General features: G+C 46.0%; 1 protein-coding gene across 2 annotated transcripts; it reads left to right on the forward strand.

The window, feature by feature from the left end:
• The first annotated feature begins 303 nt into the window (after positions 1 to 303).
• Positions 304 to 5,614, forward strand: LOC123990284 (eukaryotic translation elongation factor 1 epsilon-1-like). 2 transcript variants are annotated; one of them, XM_046290874.1, is made up of 4 exons: positions 304 to 449; positions 1,339 to 1,536; positions 4,091 to 4,186; positions 5,129 to 5,614. In XM_046290874.1, exons 1-4 carry the CDS (start codon positions 363 to 365, stop codon positions 5,333 to 5,335), a joined length of 588 nt encoding a protein of 195 aa, XP_046146830.1. In that variant the 5' UTR covers positions 304 to 362; the 3' UTR covers positions 5,336 to 5,614. The 2 variants fall into 2 exon arrangements, with proteins under 2 accessions (XP_046146830.1, XP_046146831.1); XM_046290875.1 differs by having other exon boundaries at positions 378 to 498.
• Positions 5,615 to 13,714: the final 8,100 nt, after the last annotated feature.

Raw genomic sequence — 13,714 nt, forward strand, 5'->3', positions numbered from 1 at the left:
TTAATCAAGAAATATATCATTTTAGATATTTGAATTAAACAATTAAACTTTCTCAATTTGATAATGTATGTGTAGCCTACAGTAAAAAATGTAAGCATGTTTTAAACATGTTTTAAAATATTCTGTAACAAAATATTCAGGGAGAAATTAGACGTATACTATTTTATTGTATAATTGTTTCATCGGGTCATTAAAGTTATTGATCTGATCTGATGCAATGTAACCTAAAAAGCTAGCAGGGCCTAAAAGACAATGTAATGAAATGAAATAAAAAACACTTTTCACCATTGGCTGAATTTGTTCTCCATTTGAGTCTAGTGGGCGGCAATGACTAGTCTCGACCAATCGTGTTGCCATCCCCAATGATGGCGTTGAGAGAGCTGTCATCGCTGGAAAAATCTTTAGGATTGAAAAATCCTAACAAATACAGTACTCAGGGGTACAAGAAGGTGAATTTGCCATCTAATGGTTTCGGTCACAGTTATCTATATGTGCCAGGTATTATAGACCTTACCACATGAACAGTAGGTTAAAAAGAGTAGCGAGCACATGCTACTCTACTGTCCTTAGAAAAGCTAGCTAGTTAACAAGATAATGTCCATAGCTTTAGCAACTATTTTACCTTCTACTTTTAGCGAATGCAGGTCACTTAGGAACAATGATGTGTAATTAATATGTAATAATCATTGTTTCAGATCAAATGTGTTGGCATTAGCCAGTTAACGTTAAGCTAACATTGAATGCATCTGCTGTCTGGACAGATAGCTAACGTTACATGCCATGTGGATTGCTTTTTGGGCTGCCAACATATCTTGCTGCTACTACTAAACGTACTATAGCTAATTTCACTGAGTGTTCAGTACTAGTTCTGCCTCAACAGCCTTCATTGCAATGCTAGAAACAAACAGACATACTGTACCGCATGGGGTAGTGACAGTGCGTGTGTTGTTGTTTAGAAAGTAGCCAGCTATGCAAATGACTTGAGCTAGTATGGAACTAGCGCTTAAATAGTGTCTCTAACAGGATGTTTACACGTGTCTTAATGTGCCCAATAATGTTTGTACCATGTTTTGTGCTGCTACCATGTTGTGTTGTTTTGCTACCATGTTATGTTATTGTATTTAGGTCTCTCTTTATGTAGTGTCGTGGTGTCTCGCTTGTCGTGATGTGTGTTTTGTCCTATATTTAATTTTTAATCGCCCCGTCCCCGCATTAGGCCTTTTGGTAGGCCGTCATTGTAAATAGGAATTTGTTCTTAAATGACTTGCCTAGTTAAATAAGGGTATAAAAAAGAATGTAATGTGTAATGCACACACATTGTCTTTCTCTCCCACCCAGGTACCCGTGCTCCACAGTAATAATGGCCCAGCTCTGGTTGGCTTGGTGACAATCACCACTCACCTGGTCCAAGAGGCCAAACGGCCCGAGTTACTGGGTGGGTCAGCAGAACACAAGGCTTTAGTGCAGCAGTGGCTGGAGTACAGGCTCACCAAAGTGGATGGATGCCACAAAGACGAAATCAAGACCATACTGAAGGTAGAGGCCCAGAAACAATAGTGAAGATTCTTCAGTATTAGAAAGTCAGAACATTTCAAATATCTTCCTCTTGCAAGTTAGTCAGTTTTATTGTAGTCTCTTTGTCAAATGAAAATGTATACCGCTACACACTGTTTTTCATGAGAAGTCCCTTCTACCCTTGTGGCATAGAGAGGCTTGGTGAGCTGTGTACGGAGAGGGTCTAACAGGGCCTTGGAGAAGCCCCTGAGCAAAACTGTCCAATATTCTGCCAGCAGGGGCCAGACTGACAGTGTGTGTGGCTCATTAATGCGAGGCGACATGAATCAAGACTGATGTATGGCCCTTCAGTGACATGGCCGAGACAGGCAAAGCAGTGGACAACAATAAAAGTCTTTAATGGGGGCCGCTGTGGCTGTCGACAGCGTGAAAGAGATACGAAGCCATCGATTGGCCGGACAGGTGCCTTTCGCCACTTTTAACTCCTCCTGTGTGTGTCACACGTTTTAGTTTATCTGATTATGCAGAATGTTAGATCTGATTTCAATAGTTACTCTGATACTATGGTGCCGGTATGGTGATACTATGGTGCCGGTATGGTGATACTATGGTGCCGGTATGGGGACACTATGGTGCCCGTATGGGGATACTATGGTGCCGGTATGGTGATACTATGGTGCCCGTATGGGGACACTATGGTGCCCGTATGGGGATACTATGGTGCCGGTATGGTGATACTATGGTGCCGGTATGGGGACACTATGGTGCCGGTATGGGGATACTATGGTGCCGGTATGGGGATACTATGGTGCCGGTATGGTGATACTATGGTGCCGGTATGGGGATACTATGGTGCCGGTATGGGGATACTATGGTGCCGGTATGGGGATACTATGGTGCCGGTATGGGGATACTATGGTGCCGGTATGGGGATTCTATGGTGCCGGTATGGGGATACTATGGTGCCGGTATGGCGACACTACGGTACTAAACTCCTATCGTCCTATAAAAGAAAGACTTTATGTAAAGTTGGTAACTGTCAGTCTGGACAGTGTGGATCGCTTGCAAAAAAAAAAACAAAAACAAAGGAATGCTACTTTAGGTGAAAACATGATGCTGTTTGTTTCTACCATCGGGACTGTTTTCCCTTTCATCACTATGGTAGATATGGTCATGGTGCTATAACCCACAGCCTTTCAGCAGCAGGGAGGTCTAGTGGCCCCAGGGAGGTCTAGTGGCCCTGGGGAGGTCTAGTGGCCCTGGGGAGGTCTAGTGGCCCCAGGGAGGTCTAGTGGCCCCGGGGAGGTCTAGTGGCCCTGGGGAGGTCTAGTGGCCCCAGGGAGGTCTAGTGGCCCTGGGGAGGTCTAGTGGCCCCAGGGAGGTCTAGTGGCCCCAGGGAGGTCTAGTGGCCCCAGGGAGGTCTAGTGGCCCTGGGGAGGTCTAGTGGCCCCAGGGAGGTCTAGTGGCCCCAGGGAGGTCTAGTGGCCCCAGGGAGGTCTAGTGGCCCCAGGGAGGTCTAGTGGCCCCAGGGAGGTCTAGTGGCCCTGGGGAGGTCTAGTGGCCCCAGGGAGGTCTAGTGGCCCTGGGGAGGTCTAGTGGCCCCAGTGACTGCAGCGATATCAAAACTCTCGGGCAGAATGCGGTTAGGGTGGAGGAGCAGAGCCCAGGTTCTGATGTCCATGTGGGGGTGGTGGTGGAGATGGGGGTGGGGGGTAGTCTCTTGTCCGCCTGCGCCTCCAGCTGTAGTGAAGGCAGGGATCTGATTGTGACGGAGGAGTCTGTCTTCATGCCTTGCTTGGCAGCACACACTGCACAATAACTCCATTAGCCCTCAAGACGCTGTATGTGCAGTGTAAGTGCTAAAGATGGTCCCATCCCTTGGGACCTGCATAACCACACACACACACACAGCCTCCATGCTCAGCCCATCCACAGCCTGGGTTTGGGGAAGGTTCATTAGATTTGCAGGCGCCCGTGTAAGTCAGGAAAGGAGTGAGCCACTTGTAAGGCATCTGCACTAGCCGGAGTGGCCAGAGTTGTGGGGATGGCGTGCCACGGCAGGCTGATATTCCCCTTTCGGGTTGTGCATTGTTCACGTACAGATACCGAGCTCTCCACCCTTATGTCCCAGATATATAGGTTCAATAAATCTCAGGCCTGAGTTGGCCCCACCAGCTTTCGTCTTGTATTTCAACTCTCTTTGACTATTGAAGAAGTGTATTTGAATATTTAGTCTTTTACTGTGGATATGTCATTATCACGCTGGGAGAGTAATTGTTGTTGTTATTGAGACGTGTCGGGAGTTTCTCACTCCGGCTTTTACATGTTATGTGGTTGATGAACTTTGTTGGTTAACTTTTATTGAATCTAATGTCTAATTAGGTGATTATGATAAAGAAATACTAAGTTAATGTCATGAGTTACATTGTAGTGATTATGTGACCTGCAGTGTTCACGATGTTTATAGGTGTTTGTCTCTATTGTGGATCTGTGAAATTATTATTTTTTTTTTTTAATCAAGCAATTCTGATGAACTTAATGATGAAACGTTTATTTTATTTATTTTCTCATGCAGGACCTCAACAGCTATCTAGAAGACAAGGTTTACTTGGCAGGAAATCAGTTCACCCTCGCCGACACACTCATGTACTACGGAATCCATTACATCATCGTAAGTCTAGCGTCCAATAACCAAACAGAGCCGACTTCAGAGTTGAAGTTAAAAGGCGTTTTGTCAAAACGCAGCTCACAATTAAGAGTCATAACGGTTAAAGGGCACGGGAGAGAGAACTTGACACAAAAAATAAAAAGAGGTGCAAAGTGATGTCTTTAGTTCAGGCCAAGGAAGAAGATTGTCGGCCCCGGAGGCTGACGGAGAGAGACGGGATCACAAGTTGAGAAATGTCAGCGGATGTGGAGGAGATGGATCCACAAGGGAGTCGGTTTAGTTTTTATCATGGCGGTTAACCTCAGAACAGAGGTCACTCAGCAGCCTAGGTCCTCATTGTATTTGTTAGATGTACAGTCATGGCAGGGCTCGTAGCTACTGAATCCAACTGGTATGATTCTAGACTCTGTTTCAGGGACGGTATCACTAGCTTAGACCAGGTTTGGGCAGCCTCACAATGAACCTGAAATGGGATGGTCTAATATGTCCACTTTAGTAAGGCGTTATTATTGTGTTCAGCTAAAAAAAATGACTTGTTTTTTGGGGAAAGAGATGTGAGTTAGTAACAAGCAGAGTTGCTGCATTAGTTTGGGTATTAGCTAGCTAGCCAGCAAGATGCATTTGCAAAATTATTGGAGGTTCAAAACATTGCTAGCCATTTTCTTTCCTTGTAGCTTTGTAGTGTCACAGTAGCGAAATACTGTTAGGAGGGATGGCGACACGAACACTTTCCAATAAGTGTATTGGTCCTCTTTGTGGACGGACAGTGTGCAGATCTGCATCTCTGCTAACATTGTTTAATTTGTAACAAACACTAGTTCATATGAAGGACCTTTTATAGAGCATAGACGGGACCACCCATTTAAATGAAACGATGGCAGATTTGTACAGCGTAGTATGGAGCATCAGTGGAAACAAGGAATGTCTCCCCCCTCTCTCTCCCAGGTGGACCTGGCCATCCAGGAGAAGGAGAAGCACATGAATGTGACACGGTGGTTTGACCACGTCCAGCACTACACCGGTGTCCGGCACCACCTACCCCCAGTGGTGGTCCTGAGGAACAGAGTGTACACCAGCGGCCACCACGGAGGTCTTAGGCTGGATGCCAGGATGTTCGAGGGCCGGCGTGAGGAGTACACAGGCGTGTGCTGACGTCTCAACATACCTAACACCGCTGTGGCCCCCTCCCTCCTTTGCCTTGGAGACATGTGGTTATTTTTTCCCTCTGAAACCCCAGGCGAATAACACATGCAATGGAGAAATAATCACAAAGAGACGGATGGTTTGTTTTTGTGTGAGTTGGTTGTTGGTCGTCAAGGTCAATGTGCAGGGATGGTGTGAAACGGCCTGGGAACATTCTTACTGATGTCTCTTTTTCTCCTAACCTGAGCCTTGAATGTGATAAAGTATTATTAAAAATTACAAATGACTTATTCGTTTGCTATGTCCGTTTTAAAGAAATTCCTGCTATTGCGTTTTCAATGTATTAACATTTTCTTCAAACAAAACTAAATATGTCCAGTCCGCCCAACTGTGTGTTCAGCTATGTAATCATCATCCTCCACAGTTGTCCAGTCCACTATCAACTTTCCGCCCTCATGAATTTAGTCTTGTTTCGCAAGCTGCTGCCTCTGCTGTTCCACCAGCAGTGTGGGCAGCAGCCTCTAGCTCAGTCACTCGAATCAGTCCGTGTGTTGACGCTGAGGGGGCAGAGGGCAGACTACCAGCTGCCATAGAGGCTCCAGTGCTCCTCTGTCCAACGTCAGAGCCCTGGGTGACAGCCACGCATTGTCATTTCACCCACTTACCAGGGGGCGGGAAATCCTTCTGTGACAACATCCGAGCAACAATACACAGTCAAACCACTCACACAAGCAGACTGGATTTAGCCATTAGCTCTGTCAGCAGTGAAAATCACAGCTAATATACACTACATTATCAAAAGTATGTGGACACATGCTTGTCGAACATCTCATTCCAAAATCATAGTCATTGATATGGAGTTGGTTCCCCCTTTGCTGCTATAATAGCCTCCACTCTTCTGGGAAGGCTTTCCACTAGATGTTGAAATTTTGCTGCGGGGACTTGCTTCCATTCAGCCACAAGTGCATTAGTGAGGTCGGCCACTGATGTTGGGCGATTAGGCCTGGCTCACAGTTGTTCCAATTCATCCCAGAGGTGTTCGATGGAGTTGAGGTCAGGGTTCTGTGCAGGCCAGTCAAGTTCTTCCACATCGATCTTGACAAACCAGTTCTTTATGGACCTCGCTTTGTGCACGGGGTGCTGAAACACAAAAGGGCCTTACCCAAACTGTTGCCACAAAGCTAGAATGTAATTGTATGCTGTAGCGTTAAGATTCCTCTTCACTGGAAATAGGGGGCCCGAACCATGAAAAACAGCCCCAGACCATTATTCCTCCTCCACCAAACTTTACAGTTGGCACTATGCATTGGGGCAGGTAGCATTCTCCTCGCATCCGCCAAACCCAGATTTGTCCATCGGTCTCCCAGATGGTGAAGTGTGATTCAGCACTTCAGAGAACGCTTTTCCACTGCTCCAGAGTCCAATGGCGCCGAGTTTTACACCACTCCAGTCGACACTTGGCATTGTGCATGGAAACTCATTTCATGAACCTCCCGAAAAACAGTTCTCGTGCTGACGTTGCTTCCAGAGTCCGTTTGGAACTCGGTGGTGAGTGTTGTATCCGAGGACAGGTGATTTGTATGTGCTTCTTCACTCGGCGGTCTCGTTTTGTGAGCTTGTGTGGCCTGCCACTTTGTGGTTGAGCCGTTGTTGCTCTGAGACGCTTCCACTTCACAATAACAGCACTTACAGTTCACCGGGGCAGCACAGGTTATTTTGGAAAGATGGTTATTTTGACGGTGCCACGTTGAAAGTCTTTTGAGCTCTTCAGGAAGGCCATTCTAATGCCAAATGTTTGTCTATGGAGATTGCATGGCTGTGCTCGATTTTACACACCTGTCAGCAACGGGTGTGGCCGAAATAGCCAAATCCACTCATTTTAAAGGATGTCCACGTGTGTGTGTGTGTGTGTGTGTGTTTGTGTTTGTATGTGTATATATATAGTGTTTGTATATATTGGATAGAATCACAGCGTTTGCACAACAAAAGAGTCTTTTTGCTTTCTTAATTGTGGTAACTTAATCCGGTGTATTAAACTGCCAACTGGTTTGAGTTGTTTCACTTTCACCCAGCCTGTGTTTTGTCATGTCAACCCTGTTTAACCTTCTCCAGGTTTTATATGATCATCTTCCCTATAAGCCTTCCTTATAATATGTATACTGCTTTAATGCTATGGTTTGTGTTATTAAAGTCTACTGAAGGTTGTCCTGTGCCAATAAAAGAAGCAAAGAGGACAGTTGTCTCATTTGGTTCTTTTAATCCATTCGTTTTTCACATTTTGTTTGGTCATTCGACACATTCGTTTTTTAAATGTTTTATTTGGTGGTTCATCATCGAACAACAAAGTGCTGTGTGTTCTGGAAAGTGTAAACTTGTGAAAGCAAACACATCCCGCAGTCATTTGAGCAGAGGCCTTGTGACTAGATTAGGAAGAACATTGCACTATAATAGAACCACTGTCCTGTTGTTTGTTTCAGTCCCGTTTAGATATCATCACTGCTGCTGAAGAGAGGCTTAGCACAGCAAGGCAACTTTTATCTTTGACCTGTCCCCAAGATTGAGGAGACTGAACTTAAAGACTTCTGTTTTATGAGTGTATTCACTTGAAATGAGTCTTTCTGAAGTTGTGTGTGCTGACTAATGCTGTACTGTAGAAATGGCAGTGGCATAAGGTCTTCCAGCTTTGCAGCCGATGATCAAACCAAAGTCCAAACAACCCCAGACACGAAGCCACAGCGGGTATCCCAGACAGCCCAATTAGTAAGACCCTCTCCTGGTCATCTGAAGACTGAGGTGCACCTCTCTACAGGGGTGGACTGCCACAATGAGCTCACATTTAGATATTTCCCTCCTGGCAACGGAGGCAGCCTTAATTTCTCCCACCCCCTGGTCGGTGATAGTTCAGGGGTCAATTGGCGCGGTGGATCAGCAGGGTTCACTGGTGATTTCAGCTCTCACCAGGAGTCCATCTCTCAGTGTGTGGTCTGGACCAGACGTCAGCTATCACTCGCTCGTCTTCACTGCCACAGGAGGTTTCATTGTGGGAAGGGCATGGGAACAGAGTTCAGGGCCAGGTGGGGTAAAGTCTATCTGAAGGACCACACCTCTGTCGGGAGTCAACGTTTAAACTGTAGGTAGGAATGCCACGTTCCACAGGTCAGGAAGTAAATGGTGCCATGCAGAACTTGTAAAAAAAAAATTTAAAAAGCGCTTTCCCACAGATTCAGGCGGTTTCCAGTAGCTGGTTCCTTAGTACCATCTCCCTAATGTGCGGCAAACGTGTGGAGTATTCACGTCACATAACGCCCCGCGGTGTTAGAGTGCCATGTCTGCACACAAAAAAAACCTTTGTTAAGTCTCGTTAACGAGATGGAGAGAGCGGCGCATCCGACGGGACATGTATCTGGCAAAACAGCGTTCCCTGATTGATTCAATGAAACAATCAGCACTGTGTGGGGGTGGGTTAGCATGTCATAAGCACTTTTGACAGGCCTTGCCTTATCATCCCCTTACAGATAGTGACAATTTTACCATGCACCCATAAAGATGGCATCTGATTGTCAATTGCTATTACACGAGTGCAGAGGCGAGGATCAGGCTGGGGGGGGGGGGGGGGGACAAATGTTCTCTATACACACTTTAGTACTCTCATTGATTCAGACTTCCATTGCTTGAAGGCAAGTTGGGAAAGACATTTTGCTCTAGTTTCCTCTCCTCTTTAAAGGTACAGAGAATCTTATGAGATTGTTGAGTGAGCAAGGGTTACATTCCAAGAGTGAATCGATTCAATTCGGTTGAACCAACGTGGAATAGATGTTGAATTGGTCTGCTGACGGTGTATTATCCATTTCTCCAGACAGCTTCTGTATTAGAAACATAGATTCTCAATGCAGCTTCTGTATTAGAAACATAGATTCTCAATGCAGCTTCTGTATTAGAAACATAGATTCTCAATGCAGCTTCTGTATTAGAAACATAGATTCTCAATGCAGCTTCTGTATTAGAAACATAGATTCTCAATGCAGCTTCTGTATTAGAAACATAGATTCTCAATGCAGCTTCTGTATTAGAAACATAGATTCTCAATGCAGCTTCTGTATTAGAAACATAGATTCTCAATGCAGCTTCTGTATTAGAAACATAGAAACATAGAAACATAGATTCTCAATGCAGCTTCTGTATTAGAAACAGATTCTCAATGCAGCTTCTGTATTAGAAACATATTCTCAATGCAGCTTCTGTATTAGAAACAAAGAGTCTCAATGCAGCTTCTGTATTAGAAACATAGAGTCTCAATGCAGCTTCTGTATTAGAAACATAGATTCTCAATGCAGCTTCTGTATTAGAAACAGATTCTCAATGCAGCTTCTATACTAACAGTAAGCTTCAGGGAGGTGAACACTGAATGGGTGGGGGGGAGGAGTCTTGTTTGAAGTTTTTGTCCTTCGTTCTTCTCTCTGGGGTACAGCCATGCCGCGGAGCACAGAATGAGCCCAGGTGTGTGGTGAGGAGTTTACGAGATGCACTCACTCACTTCATCAGTCAGAGAGGTGCGGCTGATTCGGCCTTGGTGCTAAAGTGCAAGTGTGTATCCCGGGGCAATGGGATCACACCTTAACTCAGCACGGATCACAGACAGCTCCAGAATTAGCCTTTGCTCGTCCTCTCTCTCTCCCAACCTGCCTCAGCTGCACACACACTTCCTGTCTGCCTCTCTCTGATGTGTGTGTGTGTGTGTGTGTGTGTGTGTGTGTGTGTGTGTGTGTGTGTGTGTGTGTGTGTGTGTGTGTGTGTGTGTGTGTGTGTGTGTGTGTGTGTGTGTGTGTGTGTGTGTGTGTGTGTGTGTGTGTGTGTGTGTGTGTGTGTGTGTGTGTGTGTGTGTGTGTGTGTGTGCTTGCATGCGTATGTGCGTGTGTGTTCATTCAGGGCGTTATGGATTTGGCTTGGGGGCAAGGGGTGAGAGGGGCGTAGTGATGTTGGGAGATGGGAGGAGTACATACCCGTGCAAGACTCAAGGATTGCGATTCTCCCTGTCTGAATAAGTTCAACCTCTCCGTTTTCTTGTGTGGATTTGTCCTGCCCTTTGTTCTCAAGCTGCAAAAGGATTGGTATTTTTCGTTAAGCCCCCTGCTGTTAGGAGTCAGTGAGGTACAGGTGCAATAACATACACATTATTAGGGACATATTTTAAATAGAACCAACACGGGACTGGTTCTCCATACATTTAGCCAGGAATGAACTCCTCCAGGACATGTCATATGCTACACCCTGGCCTTGGGGCATAGTCACTGGTTGACAGAGAGGCCACTCGTTGTCCTCATATTCTAATTCTGAAGAATGTGTCGCATATTAGGTCTGCATTTTGTCTCCTACTCCATGCACCCTTGCCTCTCATCCCCACAGGTCTATGCCACTTAACTTTAGACTGCCTTGATGGTATCTGATAGGATGTCTTCAGGGGGGGACTCACTGCCCCCTTCGAGAAGTGATACCAAAAGTAATTGCATCTGAAGCCCCATGACAAAGGCTATACTTTTATAAAGGCACTGCTCAGGGAAGAGAGGGCAATAAGCCGAGAGAATGGGGATGCAAGAGGGATGGTTGTAAGTCTCCAGATGAAGAGAGAGAACGAGGGGGTCAGTGCCCTCAGCAATACCCTATAATGACCACCCTGGGAATAAAAACAACATCCTCATTAACATTTCTGCTCAACTCATCTGCATATCCGTTACCCGGCTCTGAATTTTAAATTTTCCGCCTAATTACAATGCCCGTTTTAATTTGGGGTGACTGATTTATTTAAACCTGGAGTTAAATTATCCTCTTCTCCCAGCACTGTTTCCCTCCTCTTGTCACATTTCTTTAATGCAAAACACCCCCCTGGTACAGGAGAACAACACAAGGTTTGATATGATTAACTGTATGTGTTACCTAACTAACCTCTATTCTGAATACTTGTATGTATGAAAGAGGAGGTGAGTTTACAGTAATGTGTTTATCTTCCATTTTAAACCCAAGTTTGCATTTCCACTTTTTACCCAAAGCCACACAATGCAATGACAGTGCTTTCACATATTTGACCTCTGGACTGACTGTATCATTGAGGCCAAACCAATAGACACTTCCCAGTGTCCACCTCACTGAGCATGGCAAAATGGCAGAGCCCGGGCACAAGGGGAGCCAGCCGGGGTGGCGTTAACGGATGAACCTTGACAGGACATGATGATGAAGCAGAAGTGCACCTTTTACTCGTGCCTGGCTGTGCCAGTGTGTGTGTGTGTGTGTGTGTGTGTGTGTGTGTGTGTGTGTGTGTGTGTGTGTGTGTGTGTGTGTGTGTGTGTGTGTGTGTGTGTGTGTGTGTGTGTGTGTGTGTGTGTGTGTGTGTGTGTGTGTGTGTGTGTGTGGCTGTGGCTGTGTGTGTGTGGCTGTGTGTGTGTGGCTGTGTGTGTGTGTGTGTGCTTCACCGCTCACTGGCTTGATTCTGGACTGGGGGCATGAAGCTGCAATCTGGTACAGGGGACACCCACTCACTCACCCAACCGCACCGCTCACCCCCCCACCCCACCCCCCACGTCTCAGTCTTTCCCCTCAGTGAGCCTGCTCTGCTGAACATCAAACTCATGTCATGGGATGCCTCTTTGACTCTTGCAGTCTTAGTTTTAGCGATTCAAGTCACCGATGTGAAGGGTTAGGCCCAATTTTTCCATCCTCTCTTTAAAAAAAATGTGTCATTGTGATCTTTGGTGTATTTTGAGTTGGTCCCGTAGTTACCAGGCTGCTTCAGGAGGTCAGTTAATGGTTCTAGTTAGTGTTAGGGGCTGTTGCATGCTTAGACCAGAAACAGGCTTAATCTGTGTCTGTAGGGCCGCCCCTCAGTGTATGAACTAGTCTCGAGTGCTTTGTGTCAAGCAGCCGTGGATGAAGGACAAATGATTGCAACTGCCAAATTACAGAGTGAGTGGGGCACATCTATTCAGAGAGCCTATGGTGCATTCCTTACTAAAGACGGTCTTGAAGTCCTAGGATCTAAGGATACTGTCCTTGAGCCTCGACTAGGGATTGGTTCACGTTGCCACCCCCGACAACAACCCCAGGGGACATACAGGACGGGGGGACACCAAGAGGTACGACGTCCTGAAGATGTGTCCCTCTTGGAAACATGACATGATGTAATACAGACATCCAGCATCCTGGCAATGAGCTACTGCTACGGATGTGTGTTTCTGGGGGGAGGGTAGCTCCTCAGTCAATCACACAGCTGATCCCGGGCTCCTTTCAAAACATATATGGTAGAAGCCTGCGTGAAATCGACATTTGTGAGCGAGACAGGACAAAAGCGGGGGTCGAGGGGGCTCAACGAGGCCCCCTTCTTATCTCGTGTTTTCCCCACACGCTTTGAACTGGGCGCCATAAACCCAGAGGGCAGCGGCGGATTGGTAAGCTATCAAAGATGCTGTTGATGGGCTGGATGGATGATGGTTGCAGTTACACGGCCATGGAGATGATGGTATAAGAACAGGCCCAGTGTGCTCCTCTGGGACTCACTCTACCGCCGCCCACCACCATCCCCGGTCGTCCCAGGGACAGCCTTCTTTACAGCCCTTGCGAACTACCCTTGTGACTTTCACAACTGTCATGCTGCGCTCTGCAGCCATTTATTCTTAAGATATGTAGTGGGTGCTTTTGTGATGGCCAGGCTATGTGATGGCCAGGCAATGTGATGGCCAGGCTATGTGATGGCCAGGCAATGTGATGGCCAGGCTATGTGATGGCCAGGCTATGTGATGGCCAGGCTATACACACTAGTGAATGATTACAGTGCCTAATGGGGTGTGTTATTTGCCATAATGTAATTTCACGGGGAGTTACGGCACTGCATTGTCAATGATATGGATCTTCAGCAAGGCAGGTGTACGAGGCACCTAGTATTCAATGGATTCGGTATCATCTGGAGAAGAGTATTTTTAAGGACGTTTCAACAATGCTGACATAATACCTGAGCAATGTTAGAGGATAAATCAAAACCAATCTGATGAGACCTTCTATTCATTGAAATCTCTAGTCAGAAAAGCCACGATCAATTTCATGGTGCACAGTTAATTCTGTATATTATGGATTGATATTCTTGGCAGTATTAATGTGGATAATTCCAAAGACTCGTGACTCATAAAAACTCTGTGGGTCTATGTGGGAATCCAAATGCATTCTCCCTAGTTAAAAATTGTGAATTTGTCTTCAATTTTTTTTTTTGGGGGGGGTTCTTGGGGGGTTTGGTTCTTTTTATGGTGACACAGTATGATAGTCTTTGCCCTAGAACCCTTCATTACGCTCATAATACACTCATAATATCTCCCTTTCAGCCCCTTTCATAGAATATGTCAGCTGTGA

Source organism: Oncorhynchus gorbuscha, linkage group LG12 (genome assembly GCF_021184085.1).
Source record: "Oncorhynchus gorbuscha isolate QuinsamMale2020 ecotype Even-year linkage group LG12, OgorEven_v1.0, whole genome shotgun sequence".
NCBI lineage: Eukaryota > Metazoa > Chordata > Actinopteri > Salmoniformes > Salmonidae > Oncorhynchus > Oncorhynchus gorbuscha.

Coding starts and splice junctions, on each gene's coding strand:
- LOC123990284 (XM_046290874.1), top strand. CDS start 363: ATGATGGCGTTGAGAGAGCTGTCATCGCTGGAAAAATCTTTAGGATTG. Junction 1,537..4,090: donor AAATCAAGACCATACTGAAG/GTAGAGGCCCAG, acceptor TTTCTCATGCAG/GACCTCAACAGCTATCTAGA. Junction 4,187..5,128: donor ACGGAATCCATTACATCATC/GTAAGTCTAGCG, acceptor TCTCTCTCCCAG/GTGGACCTGGCCATCCAGGA.